Source organism: Rhea pennata, chromosome 8 (genome assembly GCF_028389875.1).
Source record: "Rhea pennata isolate bPtePen1 chromosome 8, bPtePen1.pri, whole genome shotgun sequence".
NCBI lineage: Eukaryota > Metazoa > Chordata > Aves > Rheiformes > Rheidae > Rhea > Rhea pennata.
Genome location: NC_084670.1, coordinates 25,867,396 through 25,882,494, shown reverse-complemented (window position 1 = coordinate 25,882,494; position 15,099 = coordinate 25,867,396). Strand labels below are relative to the sequence as shown.

The 15,099-nt window shown below is 35.0% G+C and overlaps 1 protein-coding gene across 3 annotated transcripts in view; it reads left to right on the top strand.

Moving 5' to 3' along the window:
- Positions 1 to 996: 996 nt before the first annotated feature.
- The window catches only part of CFH (complement factor H), a 37,550-nt gene continuing 23,447 nt past the window's right edge, over positions 997 to 15,099 (top strand). For all 3 annotated transcript variants that reach the window (XM_062581299.1, XM_062581298.1, XM_062581297.1), the window contains exons 1-6: positions 997 to 1,108; positions 5,602 to 5,787; positions 8,187 to 8,292; positions 9,506 to 9,582; positions 11,225 to 11,419; positions 13,374 to 13,544. In XM_062581299.1, coding sequence (XP_062437283.1) covers positions 1,048 to 1,108; positions 5,602 to 5,787; positions 8,187 to 8,292; positions 9,506 to 9,582; positions 11,225 to 11,419; positions 13,374 to 13,544 — 796 coding nt within the window. In that variant the 5' untranslated portion in view covers positions 997 to 1,047. The remainder of the gene's footprint in view (positions 1,109 to 5,601; positions 5,788 to 8,186; positions 8,293 to 9,505; positions 9,583 to 11,224; positions 11,420 to 13,373; positions 13,545 to 15,099) is intronic.

Here is a 15,099-nt window from a genome sequence, read left to right as displayed (position 1 = left end):
GCAGGTGAGTTGGACTAGATGATCTCCAGAGGTCCCTTCCAACCTTACTGATTCTGTGATTCTATGATTGATCTATGTGTGCTCCATGTTGGTCTGCAATTATAGCTATGGGGCATCTGGTCTGCAGCTGTTTTGTGTCTTGTCTCCTGAGAGCACTTCGCACTCTTACATTTCTCCCCAGGCCAATGTATCAAAGAATTTTCTTTGTGTAATCCACACTTCCACTGTGGCTCACTTCTACGAAAGCCTTGACCTTTAATGAAAACATTAATACAGTTGCTGCTAACATCAAACTATGGGGAGTTTCACTGTTACCCACCACCATGTTGGCATATAGTTCCTCTTCTAGTGCAATCTTTTTTTTTTAAGACAGTTCATTATCCACATTACAATTGTATTCAGTCCCATCTTCTCCATCCAATGGTTTCTAAGGTGAAACCAAAACAAATGGTTCAGCATAGCCTAGATTTATTTGATTTAGCACATTTCCTTTTTTTGGGTAGTTGGATATCTTATGCCAAAACAAAAGATTAGTAAATCACTTTGTAATTTTCAGCATATATCTTGAATGATATTCAAGCAGAGAAGTTCATTTTTATATAAAAACAATATTCTGTTAATTTTTTCAGCGGAGCATATGAAAACACAGGGAATCACAAAGTAACTGATTTGAGCAAATCCTTTTGAATAGGAAAAGAAATAAGCTTATCTGAGCTTGGAAGGCATTAATATGAAAAAAAAAAAGTATGATGTAAAAACTAGTTGAACACAGGAGGGGATGATATCAGCTGAAATCACCAGGCATTTATTTATTCATTTAGCAAAGTTTGCATAATGTGTCTATTCAAAAAAAAAAAAAAAAAAAAGAAACAGTTGTGTGTTGCAAGAGGATTAGAGGAAGTGACTGCTGAAATCAAAGTATAAATGCTTTGCAAGGTCTGTCCTAGGAGCAGTTACTGAGTAAAATAGAAGTGCATGTAACTGAAAGTAATCAAAAACAGTTAGCTGCTTTTATAAATGTGTCTACTGTGTTTCTGAGTCACTAGAATGTCACTCCTGGGTTATACTGTTCTGCTGTTGTTTTGGGTGTATTGTACTGCAGAAAGAGGTAAGTTTTTAATGTGAAAAAATCCACTTTCTTATACTGGGAAAATGTTATTACATTTTTTTAATGAAATGTTCAGATTGTATTTTATTTTAGTGAAGATCTGTCAACAATAATTGAGACTTGCTGTGGCAGTATGTAGAACTTTTAGTATGCTGCCGTAAGTATTTAACATATTTATTTGGATAAAGACTGTTGCATAACTTTTTAGTGATTGCTAACCCAATAAACTAGAGCTCGATGACTCATTTGCTATTATGTTTGTTTAATTATTTTAACATTTAAAACCTATAAATATCTATAGTTGGTAGACTAAAATAAAAGTACTCAATACCTGTGTATTTCTTGTCTGGAATAATCTATGAGATAATCTGTGAAAGAGAAATGATTACTAGATTAACTGAGTGTTTACAAGGTATCTGTTGAATGACATCTTTATTTTGTTCTATTTTGATCCATTAAATGAGACAAGTGTATACAGATGCACTTTTGTCCATGGTGAAAGAAGTAGCAAGTGTTCTGGCCACTTCGATATTTTCTGCTTCAGTGTTTAAGATTTTTTTTTTCCTTGACACACAGACTTACTTTTTATAAAACTGTGTTTATGTTATTTAACCTATATGTTTAATAATTCATTTGGTTTGCTTTTTGTCGGGGATTTTTACATAGACTGCTGGAGAACGGATGTTGTGTGTCTTTGAGGTTGTTTTTTATTCTTATACGAAGATCATGAAGACCTTATTAATCAATAATTTAAAAATGTGTTAGATTTTACTTCAGAATCCTGTAGAATTAGACACTTTAAGATATTTATTCTTTTAAAATTAGCTGATAAGAAAAAAAATTTTTGAAAAATCAAAGTTAATGAAATGTATTACATTTTTTATATATATTTACATATTGTTTCAAAGCACCATTACTAAAGTCTCCTTTTTTTTTTTTTGTAAAGTCTAAAAAAATATTAGAATTTATTTGAAAAGCAAGTTTGCTGAAATTTGCTCTCTATTCACAGTACTGTATTTAGAGCAGAGAAATTGCAAAGGAATGTGAATGTAGCAATATTTGATTCAGCTGGGACAACTATTGCCATCAGTCACACAGGGTTCTTAGTGCAAGCTTCATAGGAAAAGTCTTGTTTGAGAGCTAGGTTGTTGCACAAAGGCTGAAAAATTCTTCTTCCTGAATTTGTAGTTTGTGCTTAGCTTTGAATTTGCTATTGGTATAATGAGGCTGAAAAAGAAGCTTGAGGTATTTCTTACTGAGGTCAAATCATATATTAAGTATTAACTGATTAATTCTAGCTATCCTCATTTTCCACTAAGGAATGTGAAGGTATGCATTTAGACCATGCTTTCTAGTATAAAAATATCAAACTCCAAATTTTGGTGAGTATGGAGATCATACATGATGCAATAAGTATAGCTTTAAAACCCACTCTGTGAAAAGATTTGTTTCTCAAACTACTGAGAAACTGCATTAAAAAGGAAACAATTAGATGTAGTCAGAAATACGCATATACATACTGTGACACTTGACAGTAATGCTTGCTGTAGGGACATCACATAGTCTTACAAAAGTGAGCAGTGGTGAAGAACAAATGCAGAGTTAAAACCCAGAAGAAAATATGTCTTAGTAATGGTGAAGAGACTATTAGGAGACCATTTTTTTTTTTCTCTTTTTTTTTTCTTATGTAAACAAGGATAAGTTATGGGGCCCCATTCTGTACTACAGACAAGAAAAACAGTGCAGCTCAGAAGTAAAGGAGGAGTGGAGCAGAGGAACTCTCTCTCTCTTCTCAGTGACCTGTGTTCAGCTTTCCGGCTGTGACGCAAAATGTGTGCTGCTGCAGGTTTGAGTCATTGCAGAAGATAGGATCCAGAGCATATAAAACAGAACACAACATAAAGCAGAAAGCTCGATCTTAGCAAAGCGTCTTCTGTCACTAAATTTGCTGGTGTTTGGTACTTTAAATATTAGCTAATTCAAACCGAGCATCCAACATTAGCCTGTGTTATCCTCAGTTTAGGCTTGATTGGGTTGCTGTCATATGAAATCTCTTTAACTGTTTGAAGAAATCACAGGATCTTTAAATTCAAAGACTGAGAAATTAAAGTTTCATGGACCATGGCACACGGTGTCACAGTAAACTCTCCACAAACGACTTTTTAGTTGCATGGATTTTTTTTTTAAGCAACATATTACTGTGTGCAGAGTATTACTCTGTGTTACAGAGATCAATTCATAGACCGAATTCTTACATACAATTTGTTGTAGAGAAGAAATGAAATATAGGTTAAAAAGATCAAATAATGAGTTATGAAGCAGAAAAATTATTTGGTAACAAATGCAGCTGAAAGCAATAATAGTTCAGATTTTTTAATTACAGACACTAAAGCATAATATGTAGTGTCTCTCTCTCTCTCTCTCTCTCTCTTTTTTTTTTTTTTTTTTACAGATGGGATTAGAACATGGTGGTATGTTGTTGTAATTCCATTTTTAACATATTTGCATTCATTTTGCTCACTCCTGCATTTTGCGAAAATGGTATTTATGTGAATGTGTTTAATGAATCTTGCTAATAAAAGCGGAAGTCACTGCTACCTTTTTTATAGTATGGTAGTACCCTCTAGTGGAGAGAGAATAATTTTTACTCAAATGTAATCAGTAGGAGAAATGTAGTAGCTCTTTTTAGAATAGTTGAAGTAGTTGGAAAAAAGATGAACCTATGGGTACATCCTTCCTTTATCAGCTCATCAGGGTCCTCAAAAGCTTGCCTGCTTTTTCTGAATGCCATAGCCAGCCTAAAGAAAGATACCAGATCATCCTAGAAACCTTTCTTTCCTTATATTTTCAAAATGCTGTAGCTACAGAACGCTTACAGTTAAACAGATTTTGGGAAAAATAAATATTTTTCTCAATTTTTAAACAAATTTTCTAAAATTATGCCTTTGATTTAGGAGGCATTCCACTGAGTGAAATAAAAATAGTGAGTGTTCAAGAGTATGTCTTTGTACAAAGCTAAAGATTCACTTTCCACATTTTGATGTGGAAGGATTGAGCTTTATGCAGCTCAGGCACTGTGTATTAGAAAACTCATTAACTGGTTGTGAGTTCCTCATTTAAGCTCAGCAATCTATAACCCCACATTTCTCACATAAGGAAAGATCTTAAATATTTTTTTCTGTAGTTGCACCTTCAGGCACCGCCTGGACAGTCTTTAGGAAAGTAGCTGTGAGAATACTGATGCTTTTTCAAATGTCGATGACTTTAACTGATGAGAGGATTTTTGTACAAGCTCTCTACAGAGTAAAGTATCTCACTCAGCAAGAAATTGCCCTACCTGGTGAATATTTTCCCTCTTGTTTCTTTTGTATGCAGAAGTTTCATTTCTTTTCCAAGGCTTCATTTCCTACAGGTCTCACAGGTCCTTGTTTCTCACAGGTTATTTATTCTTGATGAATTCTCACCTTTCAAGTTCAGATGTAGAACAAGCTAAATAAGTAGAATGCCCAGAGTCTGTTATCGTAGGTAAATTTTTGACCTTTTAAATAAGTAAATTTCAGTCATAGATGCAGATAATTAGTCACTGAAATTAGGTCAAAGTTTATAAACAAACAAAAATCGTATGAAAGGTCACTTAGTCTTTCATTAAGAGCTTCCTGACTTTTGTTTCTTTTCCTGTTAGTCTGACTTTTCCAATTTTCAGGGAATTCACATTCATTCTGTGTAACTCATGTGGCCCTGGCTATACATTTGATGGACACTGAAGAAGCTCCAAGAAGGAGCTTTTGGAGAAAAGAACTCTGTAACATTGATCTAAAGAGTAATACCAGACGATCTCTTCATCAAACTGAGGCAACATGCTTTGAAGATAGTGAATGTCAATGTGAATACCAAGAGTAAATTGTAGCTTGTGACAATTATCTTATGATAAGTTATCTCCTAGACAGGAGGAAATAAGTTTAGGAAAACCAGGTAACCTTGGCCTGGAGAAAAAGTTTAGGGGATATAAAGGCTATGGGAGATTTGACAGAACTTGATCAAGTGCAACATAAACTCAATGTCAGTCAGATACTTTTGTGGCTGCAAAAGAAGATAGCTTGAAAAGAAATTTCTGGAGTGCATAGAGTTCTCCTGTGTGGTGATGGAAAGACCAAAATGGAGGAGCTTCTGCAGACGGAAGGGTAAGAGATGTCTGGAGTTAGAACTGGGCACTAATCTGATGCTGTTACTTTCTGTTTCATGGATGATGACTCTGCCCCATGTGCTTTTTTTTGTCATGTGCACGACCATTTTTATGACCTTCTAAGTGTATATTTCCATTCCTAGAGAGGGTGCAAACTTAGTAGTTGTCGTCTTTATGATTAAGTGGGAAAGATGCACTCATTTGATCACAACTGTCCTCAGGATTTCGTGTTACTTTTCTGTTGCTAAAAGTATTTTGGAGTATACAGTATATGCTTCAGTCACCAACATTTTACTTATTTAATTTCTAGCCTGTGAAGACCCTCCTCCTAGAAGAGTTAAAGAAGTACCTACTGAAACATGGGACAGACCTCCCTATCCACATGGTACTCAAGCAACATACAAGTGTCGGCCTGGATATATAAAACTTGGACGTATTGTGTTTCAGTGTGCTGATGGAGTGTGGGAACAAGCCTTCCCATGGACAGAATGCAGAAGTAAGTATTTATGCAAAACGTATGCAAATGTTTAACCTAGATTATCACATCTCTTGCCAATGACGTACATGTGAAATCACAATTGTGTCTTCACAACTGTAAAGATCTGTATCTGTAAATTATTTATTTTGGCATCCTTTAAAATGTCGTCCTAAAAGGCTTGTAAGCATAAGGAAACATTTCTAAAAAACCCCTTTCTCCAGACCGAAGACTTATTTTTTTCCCTTTTACATGGGAAAGTCATACACTAGGCCAGCTTTATTAATCTACTTTGTGTATTTGCTCTGAGAATAGAAATCTTTTTTAAGGATACCCAAGACAGTTCTGGTTCTAGCACCATTGTATCTATACGTGTGCAATTGTATTTCTGAATTAGGCTAGCTGATACAACTGTACGATAGTTGGGACATAAATTAACTCCCAGTAAGCTAAGAGACCACTACACAGAAGTGTATTAAAAAGATAAGAGACTTTTTTTTTTTTTTTTGCCTTTAAATTAAGTAAAAATTAATAAGTAGTCACTGTTTATCTCCTACAGATTGCAGGTTTGAAAAAGCATTCTTTTTTAGCATAATTTTAAAAATTCTGGCTGTAAATGGCCAGGAAATAACAGAACTGTTTTTCAGAATTTTTCTTAATATTGCAAATTATGTTAATGCCTACGTAAATTTAAATTATTAAGTTATTAGAGGTTTGCTTCCAAGATGGTAAAAAAAGGACCATTGCATGGATGAAATTTACAGTCTAAGCAGAATAAAGCACTATCAGCTTTTGAATGCAAAACAAGAGACAATGTTGTGTTTTCTTTAGTTAGTTCAATTAGTTCTATGCAAGATCTAATTTCTTGGAAGTAGAAAAATTCATTGGAGTTAAAAAGAGGTAGGACAGCATTTTTTCCCTCGTTATTTTATGATCCATGAGGGAAAATCTGTAATAAGGATGAGAGCTGCTGTTACTTTTTCTAGTATACTATGTTAACAATTTAGAAGTATTTCTCATGCTCATACAGATTTCACTAGTGAAGAAATTGAACTATATTATTGTTAGTTAGCAGATACCTCCTTTTGGTAGTAAATCAGTTTTAAACACAAAGCAAGTTTAGACACACTAGCTTTGATTTTTTTTTCTTACATATCTGATGTACAAAATTTTTACTAATAATACAGTAATGTTTGGTTCAGCAGTATAAAACAAGGTCCATGTTTCAGTCAAACAGCAATTAAAATAAATCATGAGTAAAAATCAGTTGTTACTATTTTCTACATAATCCTCTTTAACATAAATGCTATATATAAACTTATTTAACCTATTCATATTATTTAACCTTCAATAACTTACATTAACTTACTTACTAACTTATTAAATTTATTGTTTATTTAACTTAAAGTTATTTATTTAACTTTAAGAATATATTTGTTTTTACATGTATTTATATAACCAATCAGTGTACACAGATCCTTCCAATTATACAAAATTTGGTGCTGCTTTTTAGTAACAAGTTTTAGTAAATACTGCCGTGCAGCAAGCAGGTACTGACATTTGCAAGACTTAGATGAAAAGAGAAAAGAAATGATCTGCCATGGGCTAAGTGGCTTCATCTCCTTTTCAGGATAGGCCTGACAGCAGAATTGATTAGTGCACATGGGGTTGTCTGTTTTCTCAGTCACACTGAAACATGTTTACATGTTTAAAGCCTACTCACTCATCTCTTCCTAAAAAAAAAAAAAAAAAAAAAAGCTGTGGATGCTGTCATCCAGGATGTACAAATATTTGGTCTGACTGGGGTTAGGAAGGATTTATTCTGAGGAGGTCTAATACTTATTTTTTATATTTTTTACATTCATTTATTTTACAATCCTTATAAAAATGGTTGTAGTAGATGAATCAGAGAGTTGATGTGCTCATCTGTGCATTCTTTTGAGAATTCAGTGCAAATAGTTAGGGCCGGATAAGAAGAGCAATCACATGAGGAACTTTGAGCAAACAGGACTGAGGAACACAGGATTCCTGCAGCCTTTGATCTTCCCTTTTTGTTCAGCCCAGTCCCCATCAAACTAGGGGTATGTCATTTCCAGTCATGGATGACTTCTAAAGCGGAAACACTTGTACCTAGTTTATGTTGAAAGTTATATGAAAAGCTTAAGTTACATCCTGCCATTATATTTTTTTTATACAACTTAAGATCATTTTTTAAAGGAATAAAAGCTCCTAATTTGTTATTTAAATAACAAAAGAAAAAAAAATCCTTAATCCAAGTATATTCTTGCTGAAGATAGTGATTTAACAAAAAAGGAGTTAATCAAGCTTATGCTGAGAATACTGTCTCCGAATTACTAGAAAAATGCTACCTTTCACATCCTTATATATGCAGTAAGTAAATTTTTTTTTTTTTTGGACAGATAAGCCCTGTGGACATCCTGGAGATATTCAGTTTGGTTCATTTGAACTTACCAGTGGAAAGGAGTTTGTATTTGGTGCCCGAGTTGAATACAGATGTGATGATGGGTAATATTTATTTAAATATTCAGTATGTGGGTGTTAACTTGAGGTGTTAAGAAGTGTCAGTAATAGATTCATTGTCTGTAAAACAGATACAAATTACTAATATTTTAAAAATATTTGGTTATTGTTTAATTTTAAATTAGAAGAATAGGAAGAATTAAATTAGGAAGAATATTAAACAGAGCTCTTTCTCATGTCTGGTGCTATTGGAATAACTGAACTTTGTGCATATGATACTCTCCTCCAGAGTACCTGAGTGGATCAGGCTGTGGCTGACTTGGAATCGTGTCTGTATAGATAGAACGCAAAACCAGTGATCTGTCTGTAAAGCTGCCTCATGATTTGACCAGCCAGCCAGTTTAGGTAAAAATGCAGCTTTGCGTGCTAGAATCTGCTCCTAATAGACAGTCATGGTGTGGTTATGTTGGAGGACTCAATTAGGTCGTAATCCTGTTCAATAAAATCTGCAGCAAGTCAAATACATAATATTGTGTTTAGGTAAGTAAGCCTATGACTGGTTTCTTTCCTCTTGAAATGCAAATCAACCATAAGCATGATACTGTGGTCTAACCATATTTTTGCAGCCTTTGTGTTGCAAATATATTAATGAATCTAGTCTAGTATGAATTCAAGTTCCAAAACCAATATTCTTCCTAATCCCATAGGTACAATCAGTTTAAATATTTCTTCACTATCATTTCGGACTAGCTGTACTTACTCTGACTACATTCCAGGTCAATGGAAGCCATGTCAGTGTTGCTGTAATGCCCTCAAACCTAAGATAATACTAACTCATCAAAACCTGAGATACATCTGTCTTGAATTAAATTGTATTTCAATGCTGTCCCATAGCTTTCAGTCATACTGGAGCACAAGCAACATGACTTTTACTTCATTTGCCAACGTTTGTGTAAATTACCCCTAGGTTATTTGTTAAGTGGACTGATGAAACAAAGCTTTGTACCTCTAAAAAGGAAGGCACCTTTTTGATTACTTCCTACTTTCTGGGTTTTTTTCTTATTTTTGCCATATACAAATACCAAAAACAAAATAGGGTAAACACAGGTAGAAAAAGTATTGGTTTTTTGCTGTGTTTTGGGTTAGCCAATGCTAGAACATATGAAACCTACTTCCTTTGCTTCAATAACAGCAGCACTGCTATTTATATCACATAACGAGGCTGTATTTTAGAACTGTTTACTTCTTATGTGGTAAGGTACCAGATGCTCAGCCTAAATAACTACCGTGAGTGTCAGGCAGATGGATGGAGCAATGACGTCCCTCACTGTGAAGGTAAATGGAATTTGACATTTAATTCTTTATCAAACTGACTTTTTATCTGTCTAATACTGTCTAGAACTAGTCTGTGAATCTCACTACTGACGATGAGTAACACTACAAGCCACCATGACTGCTTGTGATGTAAATAACAAGCTCAGTTTCTGCTTCAATCAAGTAACATGGTAAAAAAGATATGAGATGAGGTGTTGAATGTGTATATGAATGTATGTGTGTTTATAGCACTTGTTTCCGCTTCACCTTTGTGACCTAACCATTAAGATTTCACTAAAGGTTCCTCTCTCTACTAGCATACAGTGGAACAACTTCAGTAAGAAAGAGTGAGAGTGAAAGAGACTAAGTCCCCAGACTGGGTAGTTAGGATACTGCCCTGAACTTGGAAACCTTTTTTACCACTTTCAAACTTGCATTATTATAAAAAGAGGCTTCCTTTCTTTCCAGAGGTCATTTAAAGCACTTGTCTATTTTAACATGTGTGTGTAGGTTTGAAATTTCTCCCTGTGTTTGGGCACCTAGGGAAAGATTCTCTAACGTAAGAAGCTCTAATGAAAGTAGGTGTCTTCCTCTTGTCTGGAGTTAGGTGTCTATGCTTTAGTGTTTCCTAGTGGCTGTTCTCAGATATTCCCCATTCAGCTTACTGGATTTTGAATGTCTTCAGTTTTAGGCATGCGGATATCTCTCTGCACAATATAGAACAATGATTCCCAACATTTTTGTCACATGTCACCAAGACATTGCAATTCTCATAAGATTTATCCTTCACAACTGAGGAGTTTTCTTTAGATTAAAAATACAGGATATGATATACATATCCTGTATAATATTGCAATTGTGAGGAGTCTAGTTGATAAGAGTTCGTAGAAAAGGCAGATGGCACGTAAGACTTGAGAACATTGTCAAGGAAAAGCGGGAGCTCTGGTAGAGAAAACACCAGGCACTTTCAGATGCTCTCAGTGATATTGATGTGAACATTTAAAAATTACCTGTGATCTCAGTTGCTTCCCACTTAATAACAAATATCTGACATATATTAATTCTTCCTTTTTCTGTGGTTACACAGTTACGAGATACAAGAGATCTAAATCCATATCTGACATACATTGTGTTCATTTACTTTAGTAATGCAATTTTTCTAATGTCTCTGACTAGGTTTTTTAGCTAATAAGTGAATTGTCAATCCATACAGCTCAGCACTTTCCCAGACCTGTAGTCTATAGCAAATTCAGTTTAGCATAACTCTAAGGCAAATAAGCCTGTTTTTCCAAGGTTTTATGACCTTGTATGTCAGTAAAGGTTTACCTACCATCCGTACAGTTCATGAGATCACAGGATAATTCAGTTTGGGAGGGACCTCAGGAGGTCATCTGGTTCTGTGGAATTCTCTCTTTAACCTGTAAGGGCAGAAAGCAGGATAATGAGATCCAGCATACTAGCATCCTCCTATTTCATACTAGCATTCCTCCTATGGTTTTATATTATGAGCATCGAAAATGCTATCTGAATACATAATAAAGCTTAATATTATTTTCAGAATTCAAGGTAATTACAGTGATTGTTTTCTGCATTTTAACTTTTTTGTGTGTCAATTCACTTAACAGTGTAGACATTAAAATGACTGAGGTTGTTTGTTTTACAGCGGCAAAATGTTTACCAATAAAAGCACCAGAAAATGGACGAATAATAATGACCGGTGTGTTTGAGCTAGACCAAGAATTTTCCTTTGGCCAGGTTGTAAAGTTTGAATGTGATGCAAATTATAAGCTTGTTGGATCTAAAGAAGTACATTGCTCTTCAAATGGAAAATGGAGTAGTGATGTACCTCAGTGCCAAGGTAAAAAGAAAATTATTACTGAGTTCATTATCTGTGATTAAAAAGCTTTATATTCACAGACTTCTAGGGAGTGGTTACTGTATGAGACACTACAAAGCTTTCATTTTATTCTGCAGAAATTAAGCATAGTTTGTCTGTAAACCATGTCCATTGCATATGTGCAGAAGTAGTAGGGTAAGCAAGAGAATTCAAAGTCTGTTGGTCATAACGGACCATCTGTTTGTTCCTCATTTTCATTAAAGGCTGTGTCCTTGCCAGACTGCAGTCAATTTCACTGAAACTTGCTTAGGTATGTCTGTGTAAGATTCAGTCGCTTCAATGCTGATTTAACCAAAGTAATTACAAACAGTTTTGAATCTTTGTGAAGCTAGTTTAAAAACACAAGTACAATTTTAATTCATTCATATTCTTAAGGTACATAAAATATAAGAAATCTCAATGGATTTTTCTTTGTTCAAACTAGTATGTCTGGACAAGTTAAAAGGTTAATTCATACTCTCATCCTGTCACTCAGCACCACTGAGAAGAGTCTGCTTCCGTCTTCTTTGCTCCACACCCCCCCCTCCCCCAATCACGTATTTATACACGTTGATAAGATCCACTCCCCTTTCCCCAGGCCTTCTCTTCTGGAGACTAAACAATCCCGACTCTCTCAGCCTCATCTGTCAGATTTTTCAATCCCTTAATCATCTTCATGGCCCTTTGCTGGGCTAGCTCTGATATGTCCGTGTCTCCCCTATACTGGGCAGCCCAGCACTGGACACAGCACTCCAAATGTGGTCTCGCCAGTGCTGAGCAGAGGGCAGGATCACTTCCCTCTACCTGTGGGCAACACTGCCTAATGCAGCTCAGGATGCTGCTGGCCCTTGCTGTAAGGGCTCATTGCTGGCTTGTGTTCAACTTCTTGTCCGTGAGGCACCTCAGGTCCTTTTCTGCAAAGCAGCTTTCCAGTCATTTGACCCCCAGCTTGTGCTGGTACAAGGGGTTATTTTTCCCATTTTGCAAATGGAGTTTGATGAGACTTGGATTGTCAGTATGTATGAGTGAGTTATCCCAGAAAGCGTATTACAACAATTACTCTGTTTAATTTTCAGTTGTTCAGGTTCCTTAGATTACCTATATGCTATCTGCTATCTGATAAGGAAGTACATGTTCTAAAGAGCAGACTACAGATGTCGGAATGTATATACACGTATAGTTTATTCACAGTTTCAGTTTTCAGTTTTGAAACTTCTTTTGAACTTGAACAACATGAAATGGGGTTAAACACATGTGCTTGTAAAATTTATAGAATAAATACAGAGAATTTCATTAAAGAATGCCATTTCTTCCAATTAAATATATTTAATCCAAAGCATGAGTAGTTTCAGCAAAGTAATTCTGGTTTAAAAATGGGGATTTTTGGAAACTGCAAGATCTGAATAATTTTATTGGTCTAGCCAGGAGCTGGGGATAGTGAGTTTCTTGAGAAGGTAGTCAGGCATTCTAGTGTGAATTTTCCAGTTACTCTAATTCTCTTATTGCTTATACCATAACTTTACTAATCCTGAACTGGTTCTGAGAGAGCTTTTAGTTGCTGGAAATTACAAGGAAATTAAAATTATCTGAAAAATGGAAAATACGCAATTTCAGCTAGCCTGTTTGATTAATTTGGAATGTCCTCTACCTTATGTTCTGATGCTGAGATCCATTTCAAAAAAAAAAAAAAAAAAAGGCCCTGAAGTCTATTTTATGAATTTTCTACTGTTGCTGTTGTTTTATACGTTCTTCCTGGCACCCACCATCAGGTCATTAGAGTTCTCATCTGAGTTCCAAACAGTTCCAAAATACAAATGTTTTGGTTGACATAATAAAATTTGTATGATATCAGATGAAAAAAAATATTCTTAAAGACATTTATTCTTAATGAATAAAAATATGCAAAAATCATGAATTTTGTCTTTGTCAACTTCAGAAATTACCTGTGATAGGCCAGAAATTCTGAATGGATATGTGCATTCTCCAAAGGCGTCTTACAAGGAGTCTGAAAGACTGCAGTATTCCTGTAATAAGGGTTACAGATATGGTGAAAGAGCAGACGCACAGTGTTCCGCATCAGGATGGACTCCGACCCCCTATTGCACCGGTCAGCCTTTGTTAAAGTTTTTTTCACGTTCTGTTGTATTTAGAAGTCATATTTTCAAAGATTAATAAAGCCAAGTTGAGTTTATTCATTAAAAAAAAAAAAAAAAAAGGAATTCCATACACATCAGAGTAGTATCCCATGAAAATACTAATCTGGAAGGATTGAGCATTAGAGGGAAGAAAGAACTGAATATGGACTTTCCATGTAGAACCATAGCAAAAATAAGCAATTCAGTCTTTAGTTTCTTGAGCATGTGAGTAGTTAGATGTAGGAAGATACAATTGCTGCTGTGTACTACATAAATGAGATGATTAATGCTAAAATGCATCATCCAGCATGAGTAGCTGTTGTGGTGTGTGTGTGTGTTGGGGGGGTTATTATTTTGTTTGTTTTTAATATTCTGAACTGGTGGGAGAATATAGAAAAACTATTAATGGTTTAGAAAAGGATCCCTATTTTGGACAAATAAGGAGGCTTATTTTGTACAAATAAGCTGACCCTCTTTACCTTCTACAAAGAAGAATAAAAATGTTTTAGCTAAGGAATGGAGATACCTGTTTGGAGATACTAAACAGAATGTTAAAGCATGCAGGAAAAAAAGCATTAAAACCATACAAATTCAAAATGCAGAAGGAATCAGAAATTTATAGTGACATGAAGAAATTAAGATTTGAAACCAGCTTCTTAAAGATAGGAGTTTTCTAAGTGCAAGGATCTTCACACCAAGGCTTGAAAACTTCTTTAAGCAAAGCGCAAGTCACTGGGTTTACCTGAGTATAACTGGTGAAAATCAATGGTGGTGCTATATCCAGTTGGAAAAATTTGATAATGTAAATTGTAACAGAATAAATAGAATGGGAGGAAGTAAATAGTTCTAACTCATTACCAAGATAATACATCTTCATAGATCTGAAGTAGCTGAAGACCGTAGTACTATCCGCTCAGTGAAATGCCACTCAGTGTCTTACTCTGTATGAACAGACTTTTGCATTTTGCCTCAGTGTCCTGATGAACCTTTCCATGGTGTTGGCAGACTGAGCAGCTACTTGCTAATCATTATCTCCTTTCTGGAAATTTTCAGACAACTTCTTCTGGTGAACCAAAAAGGAACAATTCACAAATGATCTGTTTCATTGACAGAATTTCAGTAAGAAATTGTAAGTTTACTGTGGAGCCTTACAAAAATAACTGGGAAATTATGAAAGTATCCCTAAGTTTTAAATTCTGATGTAAAGTAGTAAGCTGCTTCAAGAGTGTTTCTGAGATAGTAAAAGAGGGTTGTAGGAAGAACAGTCTGAGATTGAAGTGATTGTTTCCAAAGGAATATAAACAAACATGAAGTAGTCCAATTTCAGAAGGATAAGTGGTCCAGCAGTAGCCATAAGTGTTTAAAATGAAAATTACAATGGGATTATAGTGTTGGAGTGTGCATAAAGCTGAAAACTCTAGGATTATGTACATGGCCAATATATCGGGAATTGTGTGCAGCGTAGGTTTGAAATTCAGTAACTCTAAAAAGCCAGTCTGGAGATGAAGTGTTATATACCAAAGTACA